This window comes from Grampus griseus (genome assembly GCF_964374135.1).
Source record: "Grampus griseus genome assembly, chromosome: 2".
Classification (NCBI taxonomy): domain Eukaryota; kingdom Metazoa; phylum Chordata; class Mammalia; order Artiodactyla; family Delphinidae; genus Grampus; species Grampus griseus.
The window spans coordinates 156,733,123-156,754,960 of NC_139018.1; the positions used below are offsets into that span (position 1 = coordinate 156,733,123).

General features: G+C 51.3%; 1 protein-coding gene across 1 annotated transcript; it reads left to right on the plus strand.

Moving 5' to 3' along the window:
• Positions 1 to 755: 755 nt before the first annotated feature.
• Positions 756 to 21,108, plus strand: ECHDC3 (enoyl-CoA hydratase domain containing 3; the record flags this gene model as incomplete). The annotated part of the gene is given in 9 exon segments (XM_082647671.1): positions 756 to 908; positions 912 to 925; positions 5,200 to 5,256; positions 5,258 to 5,319; positions 6,918 to 6,949; positions 6,953 to 7,015; positions 11,912 to 11,948; positions 11,951 to 12,111; positions 17,275 to 21,108. Coding segments are annotated over 9 exon segments (879 nt in total). The 3' UTR covers positions 17,575 to 21,108.
• Between the last annotated feature and the right edge of the window lie 730 nt (positions 21,109 to 21,838).

Sequence of the window (21,838 nt, forward strand, 5' to 3'; positions counted from 1 at the left end):
ATTTAAAAGCCAATACTTGAGTGGGATACAGCTCAAGTAGTGACCTGGGATCACATGAGAGGCCTGGGATAGGATGGGTAGGATAAAGGAATTTGTAAAAAGGTGACGTCCCTAGCTCACATCATTCGCTACCTGCCGACACTTCATTTTTCTCCTAATCTAGGCAAACCACTATGTTCTTGGTGTTGTAACAAAAAGGAGCAAGCTACACCACTCCTCGCCTCCTTTAAACCCTCTCATCTGGCCTTGCAAGGGAAAAACCCTCAGAACGTGCCTGAAGGTTTAGAGTCGTTCACCCCAGATCCAACCCCTCAGCTCCTCCCGGGAAGGGCGCCAAGGACCCGGGGGCGGGGCGGCGCGGGGTAAGGGGCGGCGCGGGGGGAGGGATCAGAGGCGGTGTAGGGATATCGGGGGCGGGGCTCGGGGGTGGAGCAAGGGTGGTGGGGCGCCAGGGGAGGGGTTACGGGGGGCGGAGCGTCGGGGCGGGGCCGGAAGACTGGGGGCCCGGGCGGTGGGGTGGGGCGGGGCGGCAGGGACCCGGGGGCGGGGCGGCAGGGACCCGGGGGCGGGGTCCGGCCTAGGAGAAGAGTCCGGTGGAAACCTGGGCCTGCGATCCCCGACTCGGTTTTGCCCGCTGCCCGGAGCGGTCGAAGCGCAGCGGTCCGGCTCGCTCCCGCGCCCCTCGGAGCGCCCAGAGCCCGCGGTCCTTGGCGTCGAGCTCAGCGGCGTCCGACCCCGGCGCGTCTCTGGCCGCCATGGCCGCCGCCGCGGGCCTGCGGGCCTTGGGGGCGAAGGGGTCGGGCTGGCTCCGGCGCGGCCCGTGGCCTCCGCTCACCGCCGGCTTCTGCAGCGGGGGACCGGCCGGGATCGGGCGGCCGGAGCTGGGGTCGCGACCCACCAGCACGCGGTAGCGGGACGGCATCAGGTCAGCGGCCCGCGGGCGTGCGGGGCTGTTCCCAGGGAGGGTGACCGGCGGGACCCGGGAAGAGAGAGGGACGGAGGAGGCCGGGCCGCCGACCGCGCCACCCCACGCGGAGTACAGCGAGGCTCGGTCAGTGGTCAGCTCCGCCCGCCACGGAGCCCAGTTTATCCATCACAGCGGATCGGTCCGGCGGAGAGGTCCGACGTGGAGGGAATCCGCGGATGCTGCGTTTACAGACGTCCCTTGCCTGGGCCCAGTGGCCTTCGCGACCCTGCAGGACGCACACGGAGGATTTAAGTGGGGCTACCTGGGAGGCCTCCAGCACTGCCTTTAAACCCGGGCCAAGTCGACAGTGCAGTTGGGCTCAGCGTGGGCAGCCTTGTGGGAGGCGCCACCGCTGCTGTACCTTTGCGAAAGCCCTTCAGAAGAGGGTTCTGTGCCTCACAAACTTGACCTGGCTCCGAGGCGAGGTCAGGCATAGCCGAGCTGCTCCTTGGCCATCATCTAGAAGTGCCCACGTGAGGGCAGGTAAATAAATAGGCTAAAGGACACAGGGTACTGAGCTCTGCCCTTTGGCTCAACAAGCCTAAAACCCTTTTACAAGAACGTACCAGGGCACAAACTTGAAAGTGGACGGTGGCGTGATAAAGGTAGAAGGCCCCAGCCCCATCCAGGCCTCACTCTGACGTTTGCCTGGCCAGGGCAAGAGTGCAGAGGGAGGCCTAGGTAGCATGTCTGAGTATTTAGACCTTACAAATCAAGCTGTGAAATATGTTTTCTTCTCCTCCCCTCACGAGTAGGCCGTCCTAAGACCTGGAAGGCTGTGTTTGAATTTACAATCCCCAGGCTCCTAGGAACTCCCCCAAAGCAGGGGAGAGCCTGCAGCTTTGTTCTTTCCTTCCCACCCTGTGCTGCCTGCCTGCCCCACCTCTCCACCCCTCCCTCCTGCTGCTCTGCCAGGGGCTTGGCACACAGGTCTGCAGACACCCCGTGCAGCATGCCCACAGTCTGTCTAATCCTTCACCCCCTACAGACAACTGCTCACAGCCACCCTCTGGGCCTAATGGTTCCCACTGCAGAGCCAGGGAATTCCAGGGTTTCAGGTGACTGGGGCAGGGTGTGGAAGAGGGTGGTGATTTCCAGGTGGGCACATCCCAACTTCCCAGTGGACTCCTTGCTCACCTGGAGGGGCACCGCTAGAAGAGGGCCCGGGCAGGGGCCCTTCTTGCCCATTTTCAAGGGCACTTCTGTTTTTGCAAATCTGGCCCATTTGGCACGGCAGCCAGGCAACAGAAGATCTCATTGATTCTCCAGAGTTAAACATGAATCAGAAGCGGGGATGGTGGGAACAATCTATCATACATGCTGGGAATGGTTTAGTAGCAAGGAAGCCCGGAGGCCAGCGCTAAAGCAGAACTATGTCAGGCACTAAGTGGGTTGAGCTGGAGCAACTCACTCAAGTGTCCCTTTTCAAAGCTGCTTCTCTCGGTGACAGTACTGCCGTGTAGTGAGGGCCAGCTCAGAGTCGGGTACTGTGCTCGGCGCTACACACTCCTTATCCCAGCCCTTACTACAGCCCACTAGGTAGATAACGCCACTTGACAGGGTTCAGAGAGGTAACAGCCTGTTCGAGCTCACATGGCCAGGAGGTAGGGTTGCCAGGAGTCAGAGAAAGGCCCATCCGCCTCCAAACTTGTCATCACTCTTGCCGTGCCATCGCAGGGTACTTGCCACTTAGGTTTAAAAGAGATGCCAAAAAACTAGACAAGGTTAAAATCCACAGCAGTGGTGGAACTGGCCGTGAAAAACAAATGCTCTTTTTGGTCATGAATTCAGTCAACAGATACATGTTGAGTGTTGCCCCTGTGTGGGAATCTGGCAGTGTCTTGCCTCCTGGGCCTTCTGGTGGTTTACGCCGATAGGATGGCCTTCCGACAGCTCACTGTGACATCTACAGGGACCATCTCTTGCCCCGTGAATGGAAAGTTTACATTTTTTTTTAAATAAATTTATTTATTTTTTGGCTGCGTTGGGTCTTCGTTGCTGCGCGTGGGCTTTCTCTAGTTGCGGCGGGCGGGGGCTGCTCTTCGTTGTGGTGCATGGGCTTCGCATTGCGGTGGCTTCTCCTGTTGCGGAGCATGGGCTCTAGGTGTGCGGGCTTCAGTAGTTGTGGCACTGAAATTGTGGCTCGGTAGTTGTGGCTTGCGGGCTCTAGAGCGCAGGCTCAGTAGTTGTGGCACACGGGCTCAGTAGTTGTGGCTTGCGGGCTCTAGAGCACAGGCTCAGTAGTTGTGGTGCACAGGCTTAGTTGCTCCGTGGCATGTGGGATCTTCCCGGACCAGGGCTCGAACCCGTGTCCCCTGCATTGGCAGGCGGATTCTTAACCACTGCGCCACCAGGGAAGCCCCCAGAAAGTTTACACTTTTATCAACTGCCCTGGTGGTGACCTCACTCTTAAAGAGATCCTCTCTCAAGAGGGTGGTGTTAAAGCTCCAGGTGCAAGACATCCCATGTTCTGAACCAAGGTAGCCACTGGGGGAATTCAGACGCGTGAGATTCTGAGGAGGTATTATCCACGGGGTTTGATATCCTGTGAAATGAGGAACAGAGCCATTGGGCAATCCAGGATGGCTTTCTGAGATAAGTGAAGGGGGAGGGGCCGCTGAGGTCACTGGGGGAAGACGCCCAAGGGGCGCCTCGGTGGAGGAGTCCCGGAAGCAGGCCGGTGAACTTGTGGGTCTGGAGCTCAGAGAGAGGTTTGAAGTGGGGCAAAGACTGGGCGTGGTCAGCACAGAGGTGGTAGCTGATGCCAAGGCCACGGTGAAGTGGCCCAGGAGGAGTGTATGGAACAAGAAGAGGGCAAAAGAGGGGACTCTGAGGGTCATGGCATTTGGGGCTGAGAAGAAGGCTAGGAGCCCGTCACGGAAGTAGAGAAGGAGCAGCAAGAGAAGCACCAGAAAAATGGGGGGGAGGAGCGTGTTTCCAGAAGGCGAGCAGGACCACGGCGGCCACTGGGTTTGGTCCTGGCAATCGGGAGAGTCTTGGCAGCAAAGCTTCAGTGGAGTAGCAGGCACAGAAGCCCGGTGACCCAGGGTTGACACAGCAGTGGAAATATCAGATTCAAAAAAGAATGAGGGACTTCCCCGGTGGCACAATGGTTAAGAATCCGCCTGCCAATGAAGGGGACACGGGTTTGAGCCCTGGTCGGGGAAGATCCCACATGCTGCGGAGTAACTAAGTGCGTGCGCCACAACTACTGAGCCTGTGCCCTAGAGCCCACGAGCCACAACTACTAAGCACATGTGCCACAACTACTGAAGCCTGTGCGCCTAGAGCCCGTGCTCTGCAACGAGAAGCCACCACAGTGAGAAGGCCGCGCACTGCAGTGAAGAGTAGCCCCCGCTCACCTCAACTAGAGAAAGACCGCGCGCAGCAATGAAGACCCAACACAGTCAAAAATAAATAAATTTATATTAAATTAAAAACACTTATTAAGAAAAAAAGAATGAGGAAGGCAGAAAACGTGGGCGGAGATGGATGGGAAACAGATAGAAAATATACAACAATCATCTGGTGTCTGGCTCGTTGCCCATTCCGTATAAGATCAAAAAGAAGACATTTCTATGTTTAGGCAGTAAGATGAAAATCCAGGTTATTATCGCCAGCACGTGAGGTACTTAAAACAGCAAGCAGGCCTTTGAACACCAGCTTTGGGGGGATGACGTCCCGGACGCCCTCTTGCTGCGCAGTTCTTCACGTATCACCCCATTCTCAAACAGGAACGATTTTGCTGAATTACAGGATGTCACTACAGAGGAGGTGAGACAGTGTTGTCAGATACGCATATTGGCATCTGCACCTCAGCTGCCTCTTCTGTGGGGTGGGTGGGAGGAGATTTGGGGCCGTATTTTCTCTCCGGACCCTGCCGCTGTCTTACAGACCTCGCAGCCACTCAGTCTGGGCGGCGATGATTTTGGAACTGCTGCGTCTTGCCCTTTCTGTGGAGGTGGCAGTAATGGTTCTGAGAGGAAACTTGGAGAAAAAGGGAAACAACTCAAGGGAAGAGAGAGAGCCCCACGTGCATCTCAGGTTGTCTCCTTGTCTTGACCTGGCTGTCACTCCCGAGAGTTGACAAACCCTCTCAATGGCCTCTGAGCGCCCACAGCTCTCCTTTCTGGGGTTTTTTAAATAGCTCCCAAATTAGAAAGGAATTGCAAGGGGTCCTTACTTGTTTTGACTTGGCACATGACCCGGTAATTATCAATTGTTCTTCGCAGGAGCATTGTTTTAAGCGATCCAAAGAGAAGAAACGCGCTGTCACTGGCGACGCTGAGATCTCCAAAACGACATTCTTCACGAAGCCGAAAGCCAAGATCTGAAGGCCATTATTATTTCAGGTATTGGTCAGGTGTCCATCCTCAGTGTTCTGCAGAGCCCAGAAGAGGTGTCTCAAAATTCTTTGGTTAACTAGGGCATTCCCTCATTTAATGGGAGAATTATTTTGAAGCTCCTAAACTTGTGTATGGTGGGAACCTTGGTGCTGACACTACTAACTGTGGAAATTATGGCAAAGATTACTGTGCAGTGAAAATATGTCTTTTCCTTTCTGTTGGATACTAAACATTGCCACTCGTGGCTATGCTGGGCTTCCCATCAAAAGCAGAGCACTGATTTCCTCGTGGACCTTATATGATGGGTTTAATCGCCAATCCTTTTGGTAGACTGCCTAGTCGGCTAGGACCAGGATGCTAGGACACTCGATCGGTTTGTCTTTCAGTTCTTACCAGGCTCTCAACTGAGATGAGCAGTCTTCTTCAACGGTGCCAGAAAGGGTGCCACATTTTGCCCAATTCTTTCCTTGCTCTTCTTCCAGTAAGCATTTTTACCAAATTATCTGGTGATGATGGCAGTGGTATAAATAATAGCAATGTCAGTATTTTTAAAGCCTCCACAGACAAGTAATATGGATGATGCTCTGTGATGCTTTTTTTAAAAAAAATTAAGGATCAGGGCTTCCCTGGTGGCGCAGTGGTTGAGAGTCCGCCTGCCGATGCAGGGGAGACGGGTTCGTGCCCCGGTCCGGGAAGATCCCACATGCCGCAGAGCGACTGGGCCCGTGAGCCATGGCCGCTGAGCCTGCGCGTCCGGAGCCTGTGCTCCGCAACGGGAGAGGCCACAACAGTGAGAGGCCCGCGTACCGCAAAAAAAAAAAATTAAGGATCAGTGTTTCTGGAGAATGTGACCTTCTTATCGGTGGTTGAATATACATTTTCAACTGTTTTATGTGGTGAAGAGAAAAGAAATAGAGCTGTTTGAGGTCAGCAGTCGGGGGCGTGACCCGGATGCAGGAAGGCAGCTCACCTCCAGGTGGCGCCATTTCCTCCCTTGCTGCCTGTCAGAACCGCCAGGACAAGAGGAAATGTGAAGTGTTTCCGGCTTATCAGTGGAATTACACTTTGTTGTGGTGGTTAATGACAACAGTGACAATAAAACCACCTCCTCAGGTCCCTTGTTTATAAAATAAAGGGATTCTCTTCACACTTTGACCTTCCTGACTCCAGCCCTAGGGGTGGCCCGCTGTCTACAGGCTAAATGACAGGGGCGCTGCTGAAGGCCTGGTGGATTTATGTGGCCCTGGGTCAGTCGGTATACTCAGGCCAGACCAAGTCCCAAAACAAAATTGTGGGACCAAAGGGACGACTCTGAAAAGAGTACCGTCGCCTTGGTCCCTGAGCCTTCTCCTTTTTGTAATTGTGTGTCTTCATTGGTTTCCACCAGGGGCCTTTTAGAAAACAGATGCCTCACCCTGCACTGTCATCATAAAATACTGGCTGCAGCTTTTCAGGCTATCTGGAATTATTCTTATCAAAATCGGGCCATTAACTTTCTCTAAGTGTCCACAGCATCGATACGCTCGCTCCCTGACGTTATTCACAGCCCCAGCTCTGGCTGTTTACATCTCTGTCTTTTCTTTGCTCAACTGGAAACACTGCAGCTGAGGGGCCTGTATTTTCTTCTGGGCATGATTGAAAGGAACTGACGGATGAGCACGGCCCAGATTATCACGCTGAAGTGTTCCGAACCTGTTCTGAGGTAAGCCAGGGTGACAGTTGACTTTGCAAGCCTGAGAGTGATAACAGTAACAAATATTGAATTAGCCTTCTAGTTTACAGATAAGGTCTTAAGCTATGAGACGTCACCACTGCAGAACTACTGAAACCTCTATGGTCATTGGCAAACCCTTCATCCAAGCAACTATTTGGTGTAGACTTTTCAGAAGTGACCGTGGTTGGCTTTTGATCTTGCCATAGGCCAAAGAAAGGAAAACATAAGCTGCAACTCAGAGTTGCCATCTCTGCCTTAAGGGGGTATGTCTTGGTATCCATGTCTTAAGTAAGAGGTAAAGGGTAGAAATGTACATCTTTAGAGAGGAAGAACCTAAGATTATTAAAAGTTTTAAAATTTTAAACTAAAACAACTCTGTTAATGGCAAAGAGCATTCATAACAATAATGATTACTATTTTTTTATTTTTATTTTTTTTGCGGTACGCGGGCCTCTCACTGTTGTGGCCTCTCCCGTTGCGGAGCACAGGCTCCGGACGCGCAGGCTCAGCGGCCATGGCTCACGGGCCTAGCTGCTCCGCGGCATGTGGGATCCTCCCGGACAGGGGCACGAACCCGTGTCCCCTGCATCAGCAGGCGGACTCTCAACCACTGCGCCACCAGGGAAGCCCTTAACAATAATGATTTTTAAAATTATTTTCAAACGCTTCTTTCAACTAACCTTTATAATCACTGCCTCCAAGTAGGAAAATAACCTTCTTCATTTTCACCTCCGTCTTCTGTCTCTTTAACCACATTAAGGAGGGAAATTGACAACAGATGCAGGGGAGGAAGGACAAACGTTGGGGGTGACTTACAAATGCATCAAATCAACCCAGATAACCAAAAATATAGAATCCAACTTTAAGTAACACATTGTTCATTTAATGAGCATCTATTGAGCACCTGCTATATGCGTACTTGCAAGATACTGAGGGAAATAGAAGGAAAAAAGTTTCCAGCCGACCTGAAACTGGAAATCTAGTTGAGAAGGAAGACGTATAAAGCAGTTTCATAACCTAACCCTAAGATTACTTCACCTAATTTCTCCTTCGTACATTGACTTAGTCATTCATCTCTTTGGTTATCAATGTTTATTAATGATTCAACAAATATTTAGCGATACCTTCACTTTAGACCAGACAGAAGTGAGCATCAGAGAGGGGAAGGGGAAGGTGACTGGGATACATTCTCGTTTTCCTTGCCCTTCCAGAAACCCCTTAGGAGATCACATTATAGTTTCTCATTTCGTGGAGGGACAAACCGGAAAAGTGATGGACTTGACTTCATGGAGATGGAAGCAAGTCAGAGCCAAGACTTCAGTCTTGTGTTTCACGTTAATGATGTTTATGGGACATTCCGCTGTTGTGTTTGCCAGCTGGTGCTTTGCCAGCTTGGTGCTTTAAAAGTTATTTTTCTACTAATACCTGGTATGTTTGGTCGAAATAGAAGATCATCGTAGAGAACCAGTGGAGCCCCTCCATCCTCCCTAAAGGGCCTGTTTTGGTCACTTTTCTGTGGTATCTTCATGAACTGAGATCTAAACAGCAAAGGGCCACAGGGGAGCTGAGATTCTCCCCTGGACAAAGGCCAGATCTTCTGGAAGCTTCCACCCCACGGATGCCTCCAACTCACTGAAAAAAGACGCATACAGGACCTCACCCCGATGTAGTAAAATAGGACCTGAAAGTACACTGACTTCTCTAATACTTTTTCGAAGAAAATCACATTGCCCTGGATAAATCTGAACACCGTGAACTTGTGTGAGATTTCAGTTTGCAAGTGTAATCAGCAGGCAGATGGGAACAGAATGAGCTAGGTATTTCCCCGTTCAGTTTATGCACGAGAACAGGTGATGGTAGAAAGGAAGAAATATCTGGATTGTCTCCGCATCTAAGTTCTGTAGCAGATTTGTCACAGACCACAAGTGCCGCATGACGGTTAGTTATTTACAAATCAGAAATGGGGCAAATGGAAAATGAGAAGAAACACCTGGTCAGGGAAGAGCGAATGTCACCTCCCTCGGGCAGATGTGGGGGCCTTTCGCTGGAAGCCCGTCCTGGTCTCTTCTTTCGTCCCGTTCAAGTTTGAAGGTGGAAACCCTGGTCCAGGAAGAGTCTTCCCTCCTCCTCACACCCACCACTGATGTGACAAAGGGACAGGGCCACTTGCTTTGGGAACGAGTGTAGAACCCTCCGTGATGCTGTTCAGTGAGGCTGGGGCAGAGTTAAATTTATGTCCCATTTTGGAGTAGCCAGGACCAAAACAAGTACTGAATTTAGGAGGCAAAATAGGAGGACTAATCATTCTTGACAATCAAGGGATTGGTTACCCAGCTGGTGTATTAGCTAGGTTCCCTCTGTCTTCCCTGAATTGCTCTCTAACTTTATTTAAAATATTTTTTAATTATAAAAGTAATAGAGGGCTTCCCTGGTGGTGCAGTGGTTGAGAGTCCGCCTGCCAATGCAGGGGACATGGGTTTGTGCCCCGGTCCAGGAAGATCCCACATGCCGCGGAGCGGCTGGGCCCGTGAGCCATGGCCGCTGAGCCTGCGCATCCGGAGCCTGTGTTCCGTAACGGGAGAGGCCACAGCAGTGAGAGGCCTGCGTACCGCAAAAAAAAAAAAAAAAAAAAAAAAAGTAATAGATACTTCTTATAGAAAATTTGGAAAATCTAGAAGAACAAAAGGAAGATAAATAAATTACTGATACTACACCCATGATATACCACCCAGAGAGAACTGTAATTAATATTTTGCTGTGTTTCTTTTTCATCCTTTCCCATGTGTACCCATTTGTTTGAATGATCATACATGGGTGTGATTATACAGTATAATTGTATAATATCATCATAGCATTGAATGCTTACTATGTGCCAGGTGATACTTTGAGAACTTTAGACATGTTAATTTACATAATCTTCCTGTTCTGTAAGGTTGTTACTATAATTATACCCATTTTACAGATGTGAAGACTGAGGGATAGGAAGAAAGTAAGTGATAGCTGGAGTGTCAGTACCCAGCAGCCTCACTGCAGACCACCATGCTGATATTTCTCTCAGAAAATTTCATTGTAATGAGAATGTAGCATTCCATTGCATTGGAATATATTTTAGTTTATATAGCCATTTACTTATTTTTGTATATTTATATGATTTATAGCTTTTACTATTATAAAATAATGATTTGGTGAACATCTTGGTCCAGACAGCTTTTTGCCCTACTTCAGATTATCTCTTAGAATTCCTAGATCGAGGGTAGGATATTTTTAATGTTGGTGATCTACTGGATTGCCTAAGTATTTCCCACCAGCTTGTGTGGAATCTCAGCCCTTCCTAGAGGACAGGCAGGAGACAGACTGCGCCACCCAAGTCACAGCCAACTGACTCTTCCTACCTTCAGCCGATCAGGTGACGGATGACACTCAGAGCTGAAACAGTCTTTTCTGTCTCTGCAGTCAGACCTTACATGCTGTTGGGCAGCCTGCTTGCTACTGTGTCCCCTGAGAGGCAGCGCTGCCCCTCACCCTCCCCATCCTCACGTAGGTGCACGAACCCCCTGTACCCGCCAGCAGTTTGGGGTGCTGGTACATGTATGTGCATTCCTCTGGAGGAGGGCCATTAGCATTTACCAGATTCTCAAAAGGCGAACCCCCAATTCCTGATATCAGGAATATGACATCATATCCCTAAATATATAATTGGTCATTTTATAATAAAGCTGACAAGTACCAAATGTTCACGAACACAAAAGGTAAGTTCCTCAGGCAAAACCCTGGAATCCGTGAAGGTCGTTTTCCTTGGAGCGGCTGCGTGGGAAGCAAGGCCAGGTCCCCGCCTCCCCTCCCTCCTGCTGGGGTCGAAGGGCAAACATTTATACACTGAAGTCACCATAGTAACACAATCTGTTTAGAGTGTCATGGAAAAAATGGAGAAATTAGCCAAGTTACTTCATAAGCTGCAAAACTAAGTTAAAGTTCTGGAGATTTTGGGGGGAAGGGGTCTCACCTGAGCCAGTTTCCAGCTACCCTCTCTGTGCCAATGCATTTTAGAATTTTGCTTATTTTATTTTATTTATGTATTTATTTATTTTCCGGTATGCCGGCCTCTCACTGTTGTGGCCTCTCCCGTTGCGGAGCACAGGCTCCGGACGCGCAGGCTCAGCGGCCATGGCTCACGGGCCCAGCCGCTCCGCGGCATGTGGGATCCTCCCGGACCGGGGCACGAACCCATGTCCCCTGCATCGGCAGGCGGACTCTCAACCACTGCGCCACCAGGGAAGCCCTGGGATTTTGTTTATTTTGATGACAGCAGGGTGTTCCCCACCATCTTAATAGAATTGAGAGAGTATCATGGTGGTAATTGGAGAATTACTAAGGAAATTACTTCCCAGGCCCTTTCCTACCTGTTTCAGACTTTTAACACAAGAGCTCCACGCAGGCACCTTTGGGACAGAACTGCTTGTTCCCCAGAGGTCAAAGTCAGCCCTCTTCTGCAGCGGGGTTGCTAGGGGAGCGGTTGAGGGGATAGCATCCTCACAGAAATCATGCTTAGGGACAGACCAGGGGCCTGGAGTCAGACAGAGGTGGCTCAGACCCCATAGCCCCCCTCGCAGATCTGGTGGCCTTAGGGGGTTACTTCCCCCGTGAGCCTTGGTGTCCTGGTTCCTTCCTCCTGGATCTCAGGAAGACCAAATCACACAGTCTGGCTCACCGTCGATATTTAATGAAAGTTATTCTCTTTGTGACTTCCCCTACCCTTTTTGTCATAGAATCTGATACACTGATAGCATATGAAAAGGGCTCTGAAAACAGTAAAGTCACATAAAATCCTGTTACTGTCGCACCTCACTCTTGGATGGAAGCGAAGCACGTGTGTTTGCTCTTCAGGTCATGATGCTGATCCAGACCCACCCGGTCCCCATCATCGCATGGTGAACGGCCTGGCCACTGCCGCCGGGTGTCAGCTGGTTGCCAGCTGTGACATTGCTGTGGCGAGTGACAAGTCCTCCTTTGCCATGCCGGGCGTGAACATCGGGCTCTTCTGCTCCACCCCCGAGGTGGCCTTGGGGAGAGCGGTGCCGAGAAAGGTAACTGAACTCCCTGCACCTCCTTGCTAACTGTGATCCTCCAGTGCCTGTGAGGGTGAGTTCCAGAACTTTCTTGTTGAAAGTACCGTTTGATTCAGGACATTCTGCCCAAAGCAGAGCTGGCTGAATGTACTAATGTCTCGTGTTGGGAGGTTATCCCAGTGGCTGTCAGTTTGTAAATCACTGCTTTTCATTCTTGCCTACCCCTCAATACAGCTGGTTAGGTTTTTAGATATGCTTTGTTTTCATAGAGGTGAACATTTTTTGCACTTATTTGAAATGCAATTTAGACACAGTTTTGTTGCATGGAAAGGTTGCCCATGAGCTATAATAGCATGGTGACATATGCCAGTATAAGAGGCTAGGACATTCTGTCGCTGGCTTCCTGTTTGCCAGCAATCTGTCTCATTCCAGAACGGACTGAAAGTAGCTGATACACTGAGTGTGTCAGGTTTGCAGTGGTTGCAGGAATGTCCTGTACATGGTGTGTCGAATCTGCCCCAGAAGGAGCTGCATTGCCAGAGTTGTTCTGTTTTGCTAGCCCGAGTGAAGTCCACTTTCTTCACAAAGCTTTCCTCCTTCCTATAACATCATAAAGAATGTTTACTGAACAGCTCTTAAGTGGAAACCGGTGGTTTCCTTGTTTTCCTTGTAAGGAAAAATACATCCTTATTCTCAACTGGAAATCTGTTTTTAAAGGGGGTGCCAGAGTCGTAGCAAGTAGGGAATCTAAATTGCTTTCTAGAATATATTAACCATTTTAGCATCAACTAGGAAAATTAGCAGTTGCTCATATGCCGGAGGCACAAAAGCAATGAGCCCCAAGGGAAATCAAGCCACAGGACCAAGAGGTTCAGGGGAGCACACCTGCCTTTCATGAACCTCATTAGCTTTTACAGAAATGTGTGTTTCTGAGAAAATTCTGGTGACAGATACCTACAAACACATACACTTATGAAAACCAGCTGGACATGGGCTCCACGTTGGAAAAGGTGACCCTCAGAACACAACAGCTTGCTCCAGGGTCCTCAGACCCAGGGGGGTGTCTGGATCCCACCAGGATACACATTTACCTTAAATGTTACGTATTAATTCAATAAATACTTCTTCAGTCCCTGCTCGGTGCCAGCACATTAAATTAAAATGCGTCACAAAGTTATCGTCAGAGCTTATGAACGAAGTACCTTGTAATTGTGCAAATCAAATCTCCAGGCCTTTTGCACATTAAAGGTGATTGCTTGGCCAACCTGCTGCTGTTCACCTTTGACACCTAACATTCTGGAAGGTTCCATGTTAAAGCATCTGAAAACTTTAAATCAGCCCTACTTTCCAGATAAGAATCTATTCTTTCTCAAAACAAACTTTAGGACTTCCCTGGTGGTGCAGTGGTTAAGAATCTGCCTGCCAATGCAGGGGAGTGCGTTCAAGCCCTGGTCAGGGAAGATCCCACATGCCGCGGAGCAACTAAGCCCGTGTGCCATAACTACTGAGCCTGTGCTCTAGAGCCCGTGCTCCGCAACAAGAGAAGCCTCCATAAAGAGAAGCCCGAGCACCACAACGAAGAGTAGTCCCCGCTCGCCGCAACTAGAGAAAGCCCACACACAGCAACGAAGACCCAACACAGACAAAAATTAAAAATAAATTCTCATTTAAAAAAAATATTAAAAACAAACTTTAAAAATCAAGGCTTATACTTGAGTCCCAGAAACTTACAAATTGATCATATGTGTCAAATTTTAAATTCGTTTTTGAGAAGAAGGAAAAAAATTTTTGTCAAAGACAGGCCTTAAATTCCCAGGAAGCCCAGTTCTCAGAACCATGTTGCATAAATCTCACCTGCGTGGCCCGCCCCAGGAGGAAAACTAGGGATTCACAAAAATCTAAAACCGACCAAAACACACCTGCCTATCGTCAGTGCTTGGCTGCACCCACAGGGACGCATCCATACACGGGCCACCACCTGCGTGGGTGACATGCCAGCGTTCCCGTGCACATCCGCCGGGAAGCAAAACTAGCAGGTGCCTTTGCAAAGTGGCCCAGTCGGGAAGCTCCGCCCCTTTCAACACGGCCGAGGCGGCAGGTGTGGGTCGCCAGTGCCCTCTGCTGGTCACCCTAGGGAACTGCCCAGCGTGCGGAGGACGCTGCCTTTTGTCCTGCAGAAACCGTGGCGAGGAGCTCTCGGGTTCCAGCCAGACTGAGCCTGGGCGTGAATCATTTATCACGTGTGCAAAATGTCCCCCTCCCCCAGCTTGAGTTAAATATGCATCTTCGTTGCGCGTATAGACGACCTGCCTGGTGCAGCTGCTCCCTCCCGCAGTCAGAGCTGGTCTCACCCAGCCCCTAAAGCATTGGGTACCACGGGCAAGGGGAGCACGTGAAAGACCAGAGCCCCGGCTTCCCAAACCAGTCAGGTCTCCGCGGGAACACTTGCTTCCTCCAGTTTACCCACAGTAACTCTGTGCATCTGCGGGATCTGAATTCCTAATTGATTAGATCAGAGTAGAACTTGCAAGATGGAGAGGATGTTAAGTGAAAGCCTTGCTACCCAGCCCGCGTGCGGATCACCAGAGAGCCTGGGAACCGGGGGTCTCAGGCCCCCCCCCCCGACCCACTGCGTCAGAATCTGCATGTTAACGGTGACGCTGTGGCCACCACAGGCGTACGTTCAACAGCCCACCTCACGGAAGGGCTGGGGTCTCAGCGACTCACCGGAGGTCTGCCGGCTGATGTTAACCCATGATCCCCTGTCAGGTCCTTCCCTTCCGGTCCTGCCGAATCGCAGCCCTAATGCTGATGCACCACCAGCTAGTTCTTCTCCTACACGTGCCTTGAGGAACCCCAGAGACGCCTCTGCTTTAAATAATCAGGGGCCTTGATACCTAAAGCCAACACTGGAGATTCATACAAATTTACAGGAGGAAGAAGCCTGTTAATAACAGGCACTGCATTTACTAGGGGCCTCCTGGGTGCCCCGCACTGTAGTATAAGTTTTACACAGCTTTCTCCAATCTTCACAATTCTGCAGGAGAATGGGAATCTTTACTCCCATTTTTTCAGATGAGGAAACAGACTCAGAGGTTTAAACTGCCCCCTTAAGTTTGTGTGGTTGGTAAGTGGGATTGGAACTTGGGGACATCAGACACCAGAGGTCAGCCTTGAAGTTCAGCCTTGGCTTCAAGTGCTTTTTTTGCTTTTTCTAGTTGCAGGGGAGTGCGTTCTAGGGGGACCCTAACAAGTGTTGATAACAGAAAAGGGTGAGAGGAGGTATTTTCTTCTCTCATCTGAAGTTTCAAGGGAAACAGTTAAGTAAAGATTGTGCTAATTCGCCATAAAATAGGCTTTCTTTTTCTCAGGGAATGCCACTCTATTATCTAATCCGTGTGGGTACAACCCCTATAAATCAATGTGGTGCTAAATAGCGTTACCCACCAGGCCGGTAAGGACACTGATGCCAGAGAGGGCCATGAACTAGGCAGGGCCAGGTAGGAAGCTGAAGGCAGGCCAGGAACGTGAGTGCCCGGGACGGGGGGGACTCTCATGTCTCTTGCTCCTTCCCCAGATCGGACCCCCTGCCCTCTGCCCTTCACTGGGACTCGCTGGGCGTCTTCAGGGGCATCTTACTTAGCAGCCCTGGATCAGCAGCACCGGTTTTTAGCTCCACATTCACACAGGCACTTCAGACACGCTTTGCAGTGACAATGCTGTTCCTCTTCAACTATGAAATAGTCTCTGTAGCTCCTGCTGCCTCCAGCATGTCATCATGAAATTTCCAAAATTGGACAACATTGGGATTTAGTCCTCTCCCCTAACTGCAGAGGAGAAAATGGGGCCAACATCGCCTCGTCCCTGGTGGCCAGTCCAGGCCACTGTGTGCTCCATCTGCACCTATGATGGCATCTGTACCCGCCTTCTGGCCTCTCCTCTTCCACCAAAGCCCAATCCCCCAGTGATACGATCTCGTCTCATGATTCAAAAAACCACCTTAATTGGTGGTTCTAATCTGGGAGCAGTACTGGCGCCAGGGGCCGTTTGGCAGTGCCTTGATTGTCACAAGTTGGGACAGGGGTACTGCTGCCCGGTAGATAGAGGCCAGGGATGCCACAAACATCCTACAATGCCCAAGACAGCCCCACACAACAAAAAAATTATCTGGTCCAAAACATACAATAGCCCTGAGGTTGAAAAACCATGACCTAAGTGCTGATGATACCGCAAGCTAGTCCAATGATCTATAACAAACCACCCTCAACTCAGTGGCTCCAAACAATAGTAATTTGTTTAGCTCGTGAATCTGCAACTTGGACAGGGCTCAGAGAGGAAGGCTTATCTCTGCACCACAGTGTCCGTGGCCTCAGCTGGGAAGATTTGGAAGGGGAGCATGACAGCTGGGGGCGGTGGGCTGAGGGCCCGCCCGCTCCCACATCTGGCTGTTGAGGCTGCCTCTCAGCTGAGACCTCGGCTGGGCTGGTCAGGGGCACACACAGCACAGCCTCAGAGTGGCTCGGGCTTCCTCACGGCGTGGCAGCTGGGCTCCAAGGCTGAACAGCCGGAGAGAAAGAACCAGTGGAAGCCGTGTCACCTTCTGACCCGGCCTCTGCAGGACTGTGGCATCACCTCTCCTGTACTGTGTTTGCCTCCATCCATCCACTCCTTAAATCACTCACCAGTAAATATCCTGGAGGCTGCCTACTATGTGCAAGGTACTCTTCTCGTGCTGGCGATACAGAAATAAACAGAAGAGTAAAAAAAAAGTCTCTGACCCTAGTGAAGCTTATGTGCCAACAAAGGAGATAATACAATAAACAAAATGAATGTGTAAGCTATATAGTAAATGGTGAAAGTGCAAAGGAAGACAATGCAGCCCGAAGGGGGGATGGTGCTGGGGTGTGAGCTGTGATTTCAATAGAGTGGTGACACGTGACCTGAAGGAGATGAGGAGGGTCCCCCCCTCTCCTGGGTGCTCATGGATCCCGTCCCTGGCAGGAGTCTGGGGATGGAAGACCTCAGAGGTGATGGGGACATGGTGTTTGAGGAGCAGGTAACTGGCCCGAGCGTCACGGTACAAACAGTCTCTGCAGAGTGAAGCGGGGCGGGTGGGGCCTGGGCGGCGCTGGGTCGCAGGATGGCCGGTGCCTAAGTAACGGCCCCTGTCCCCTCCCACAGGTGGCCTTGGAGGTGCTCTTCACCGGGGAGCCCGTTTCTGCGCGGGAGGCCCTGCTCCACGGGCTGCTGAGCAGGGTGGTGCCGGAGGACGAGACCACGCAGATGGCGAGGAAGGTGGCCTCGCCAGACCAGCCCGTGCTGTCGCTGGGCAAAGCCGCCCTCTACGGGCAGCTGGCTCCGGACCTCAGGACCGCCTGCCACCTCACCTCCCAGACCATGGTGGACAACCTGGGCCTGCCGGATGGCCAGGAGGGGGTCAAGGCCTTCCTCCAGAAGAGGAAGCCCGTCTGGTCACACTGAGCGGCCTCATCAGAGGAACCGGGGGCCGTGAGCCCAGTGGGCAGCACTCAGGGTTCCCCCCCACCGACCCCACCCGTGACCTTCCGACCCCCAGACACCACCGCTGCCTCGTGACTGTAGCAGAGCCAGCCTGCTTTTCCAGCATCAGTCACGTCTCAGTGCACGGGGTCTGGGTTACGAGTCAGTGCTCCCTGGGGAAGGGGTGACCTGGAGAGTCGGCTGCTAAGTGAGAGGAAGAGCTGTGAGCACACAAGAAAGCCCATGTGTGACGCTCCTTCCCAGGACCTTAGATGAGGGGATGCCCCCCCCAGGGGAGAAGGTGAAGATAAAACTGAGGAGAGAAGGAAGGATTTCAGCCCGACTCTGTGACCGGAAAGGGCCCCCAAGGTGGAGGTGGTGCCGGTTGCTCACGACAGAAACATTGCAGATCTTCACGAGATGCTCTCCCCTCTGAAAATCTTCCTGATTCTATTGAGAAATAATCGTGCCTCTGGCTTTGGGATAATCTTATGGGGTCTTTTAAAGATTACCTATTTAGAGAGACTGGTAATTTTAACTCCCCAACCAGACTGTAAGCTGGTTGAGAGAAGAAAATCAATGAACTCTGTCTCTAATGCCTGTGCTGATGGACGTCTGGTAGGTGCCGGGTGCTTCTGTAACAAAGGTCCCTGCCACCAGGATACTGGGAACCTGGACCCTGGGCTAACCCTGAGGATAAAAGCATCAGGGAGAGAAAGGAGGGACACAGAACACACATTGTCCCCACGAAGGATCACTTCCTCCAGAAGCATTTCCAAACTCTGCTCAGCTTCTGGTGAAGAATCCCGACTAGCCTCGAGCACTTGAGTTCCCCAAAGGTGGTTCAGGACCTAAACGTCTTACTTTCTGGCTTCTGGTCCACTTAGGCCCCGGAAATGGCCCAGACCTCGCCTCCGCCAGCTCACACCTGGGGCTGATCTTGTTTGTTAAGGCCAATTTTTTTTTACCTATGATTAGAGTGGCCGTAAATGTAATTAGTACCAAAGACAGAGACCCGTGAGGCTCTACCCGGTGGTTCTCATTCTAATCACGGTGGCAAGCAGCCCCTGGAAGGGAGGTCCCCTAGTGGGTTTCTATTGAGATTGGCCTTTTTTTTTTTTTCTTTGCCAGAGTTTAGAAAGGTGAAAAAGAGTGTTTTCTTGGAGGGCTTCCCTGGTGGCGCAGTGGTTAAGAATCCACCTGCCAGTGCAGGGGACACAGGTTTGAGCTCTGGTCGGGGAAGATCCTACATGCCGCGGAGCAACTAAGCCCGTGCACCACAACTGCTGAGCCTGCGCTCTAGAGCCTGTGAGCCACAACTACGGAAGCCCGCGCGCCTAGAGCCCGTGCTCCGCAAGAGAAGCCACTGCAATGAGAAGCCCGCGCACCGCAACGAAGAGCAGCCCCTGCTCGCCGCAACTAGAAAAAGCCCGCACGCAGCAATGAAGACCCAACGCAGACAAAAATAAATAAAATAAATGTAAAAAAGAATGTTTTCTTGGAAAGGAGGAGCTTGTTACTGAGAATGTTCCTCAGAAGAAGAAAGATCATCAGAGCCACCAGTCCCTGGAGCCCAGTACACACCAGCACCCCCTGTACATTCTCGTTCAGTCACCACCAGAATCCAGCAGAGCGGGGCCACCATCACCTCCAGCTTACAGATGGGTGGTGGAGACCGGGGAGAGGGAGGGTCCCAGATTCTGTCTGCTGATAAAGCTGTGGGTGCCCTCCAGCCCCCCACCGCCGGCTGCCCACCTTGTCGGGGAGCCTGGGCTGGAGGGAGGCCCGCCTGAAGACCTGACCCCTGCCCCTCAGCTTTCCAGAACCCAGGGCTGGACTAAGCGCGCCCCCTGGAGGACTTTGCCGGTGCACCGGGTACGTGGGTGACTCTTGGCAAATCACCAGTGGAGTTTTACTACGAATCTGATAAACAACTGTCTGAAATTTCAACCCAGGCTGTGAAGGACAGGCCTTCATGATCTGCTCAAAAATAATCCGCCAGTGGGGCCCCTGCGGTGGGCCCCTGCCCCCGTGGGAGTTGCTGTGTGGCTGCTGATAGATCCCACAGTGAGGAGAGGGTGTTATAAACTCCGGGCTTCGGAGAAAGTTAGCGAAGCCTTGTCACACGTCCCAAGGAAAACCAAGTTGCCTTTCCAGTTTCTGGATGAGCGGCACCATAGCCTCCAACCAGGAAATCCTCTGGCCTCTAGGCTGGCTTCCCAACCTGTGAGCTGAGGTGCCTCAGGGACTCGCTATAAATCTTAATAATCGCCGGAGCAGAAAATAATCCAGAAGGAAAATCTGCTACCCAAACACCAGTGTCACATAATTCACCCCCACGGCAAATACAAATTGGGGGTGAATGTGCATCTCTGCTTCCTTCCACTGGGATATTGAATGAAAACGTTCTGACCACCACCACAGACGACGGCTTTTGGAAAGCCTCGTGTGTTCATCTTTCCCTCTGTACCATTTACTGCTCAGGGAGCTTTGCTGAGCTCAGCCCAGAAGATCCCACACCAGCAGATTCAGGGGCTAGAAAGTCAGCGAAAGGGGCCTTTGATTCTGCATGGCCTGGGGGAGACAGCATTCCCAAGGCCGGCCTCAGCCCCCCAAAAAAACAAACATGGCGCAAATAAATGACTAATTTTACACCAACAAATGGGGGGGCCTGCCAGGAGATTTATTGAGCCGAAACTCTTGCCAGGCAGCCCTCGGAAGGAGCTCTTTCTGCTCCCCGGTATGTGCATTGGCCACAGTTGAGCCAGCATCTATATGACTCTGAATCCCGTGCCTCTGACACCACACCGCAGTCCTCCCAATGTACCAAAAAGATCACAGTTCCAGCCTGGAGAGACGGACGACCAATGCACTCAAAGGAAACCGATCAGAAATGGCAGAGCCAAGGCAACGCAGCTTTGCTTACCGAGGGGATGCAGGAGAAGCACAGATTCAACCTCGAAGAACACCGAGTTCAAGTCCGAGGATTGCCACCCTCTAGCTGTGTGACGGTGCAGGTGACGGAGCCTCTTTCAGCGCCCAGGTCCCCTTCTGGGACCCTCGTGTCCTCCCGGTTCTGACACTGCAGATTCTACAGCAATGGAAACTTGCTGTGAAACCTGAAACAGGTAGCTTTGCTCAGAGAAAATGCTCTTTTACAAAAGGAGAAGAAGGGCCTCTTTCCCTAGAAGCGGTGAACAGTGAAAACACCTGATTACATTGGAGAACGAGAAATCCATTATGGAGGCTCGGAGCCTGGGGGCCACACCTGAACCTTTTAAAAACGTCCAGCTGGGAAGCACCTACAGAGTGAAATCGGCAATCATCCTAATTTTGTCTAGGGGCCCCCTTTCCTCTCTCCGTCCTCTGAAAACCCACTGCACTAAGCTTTTAAATTGTTTTAAAATATTTGACTAATGAATGATTATTCTTTCCTGGCAGTCATCAAGAGGCCAGAGTTCAAATCAGCCTTATTGAAGCTCACTTGTTACCGTTAATAAACTTAATGAAATTTCAGTCTTGCAAGGGTTTTTCTTTCATGTTCTGGAGCCCAGAATGTATTTTTCAGGTCCCAAACAGAGGCCCGCCCACCCCCACCCCCCCCACCCTGGAGAAGCTGGCAGGCCGTCCTGGGCCTGCAGGATGGGAGGGCCTGGCTCCTCTGGCTCCCTGGGGGAGGGGAGGCCGCTGTCCCACAGGAAAGGGGGAGGGAAGGCTGGGGGCCGGGTGAGTCCAGTGTTGTGGGGTTTATGCTCCTCTGACGTCCTCGCTGATTTTCATAACGATGTTTCCTTCCAAGCTGCCTTTCCTGCCCGGGAATGTCTCAGCTCTGACCCAATTTGCAAGTATTTGTTCACAGATTTAAGAAATCTTTCCCTTTTCTGTTGTATGTTTTCAATATTTACCTTACCTAACTCTGTATTGAGATGGTACTGGCCACGTTTAGAAATTTCTAGGAATCTAGAAACAGAAAAAAAAGTGGAGTGTGATTTAAAGCTTATCAATGCTGCGACTGATGTCGTGGTTGCTCTGTGCCGGGCACTGTTTAAGCATCTTCTGGATGTTAATACATGAAGCCTCATAAAGTCTCTATGCACTAGGCTTCCTGAACCCCATTCTACAGAGAAGAAACTAAAACACAAAGATACTGTGACTTGCCTGTCATCACACAGCCGGTAGGGGGCAGGGCTAGGTCTGAAATCCAGGGGGTCGGGTTCTGAGCACGGACTCTACCCCAGGCCACCCT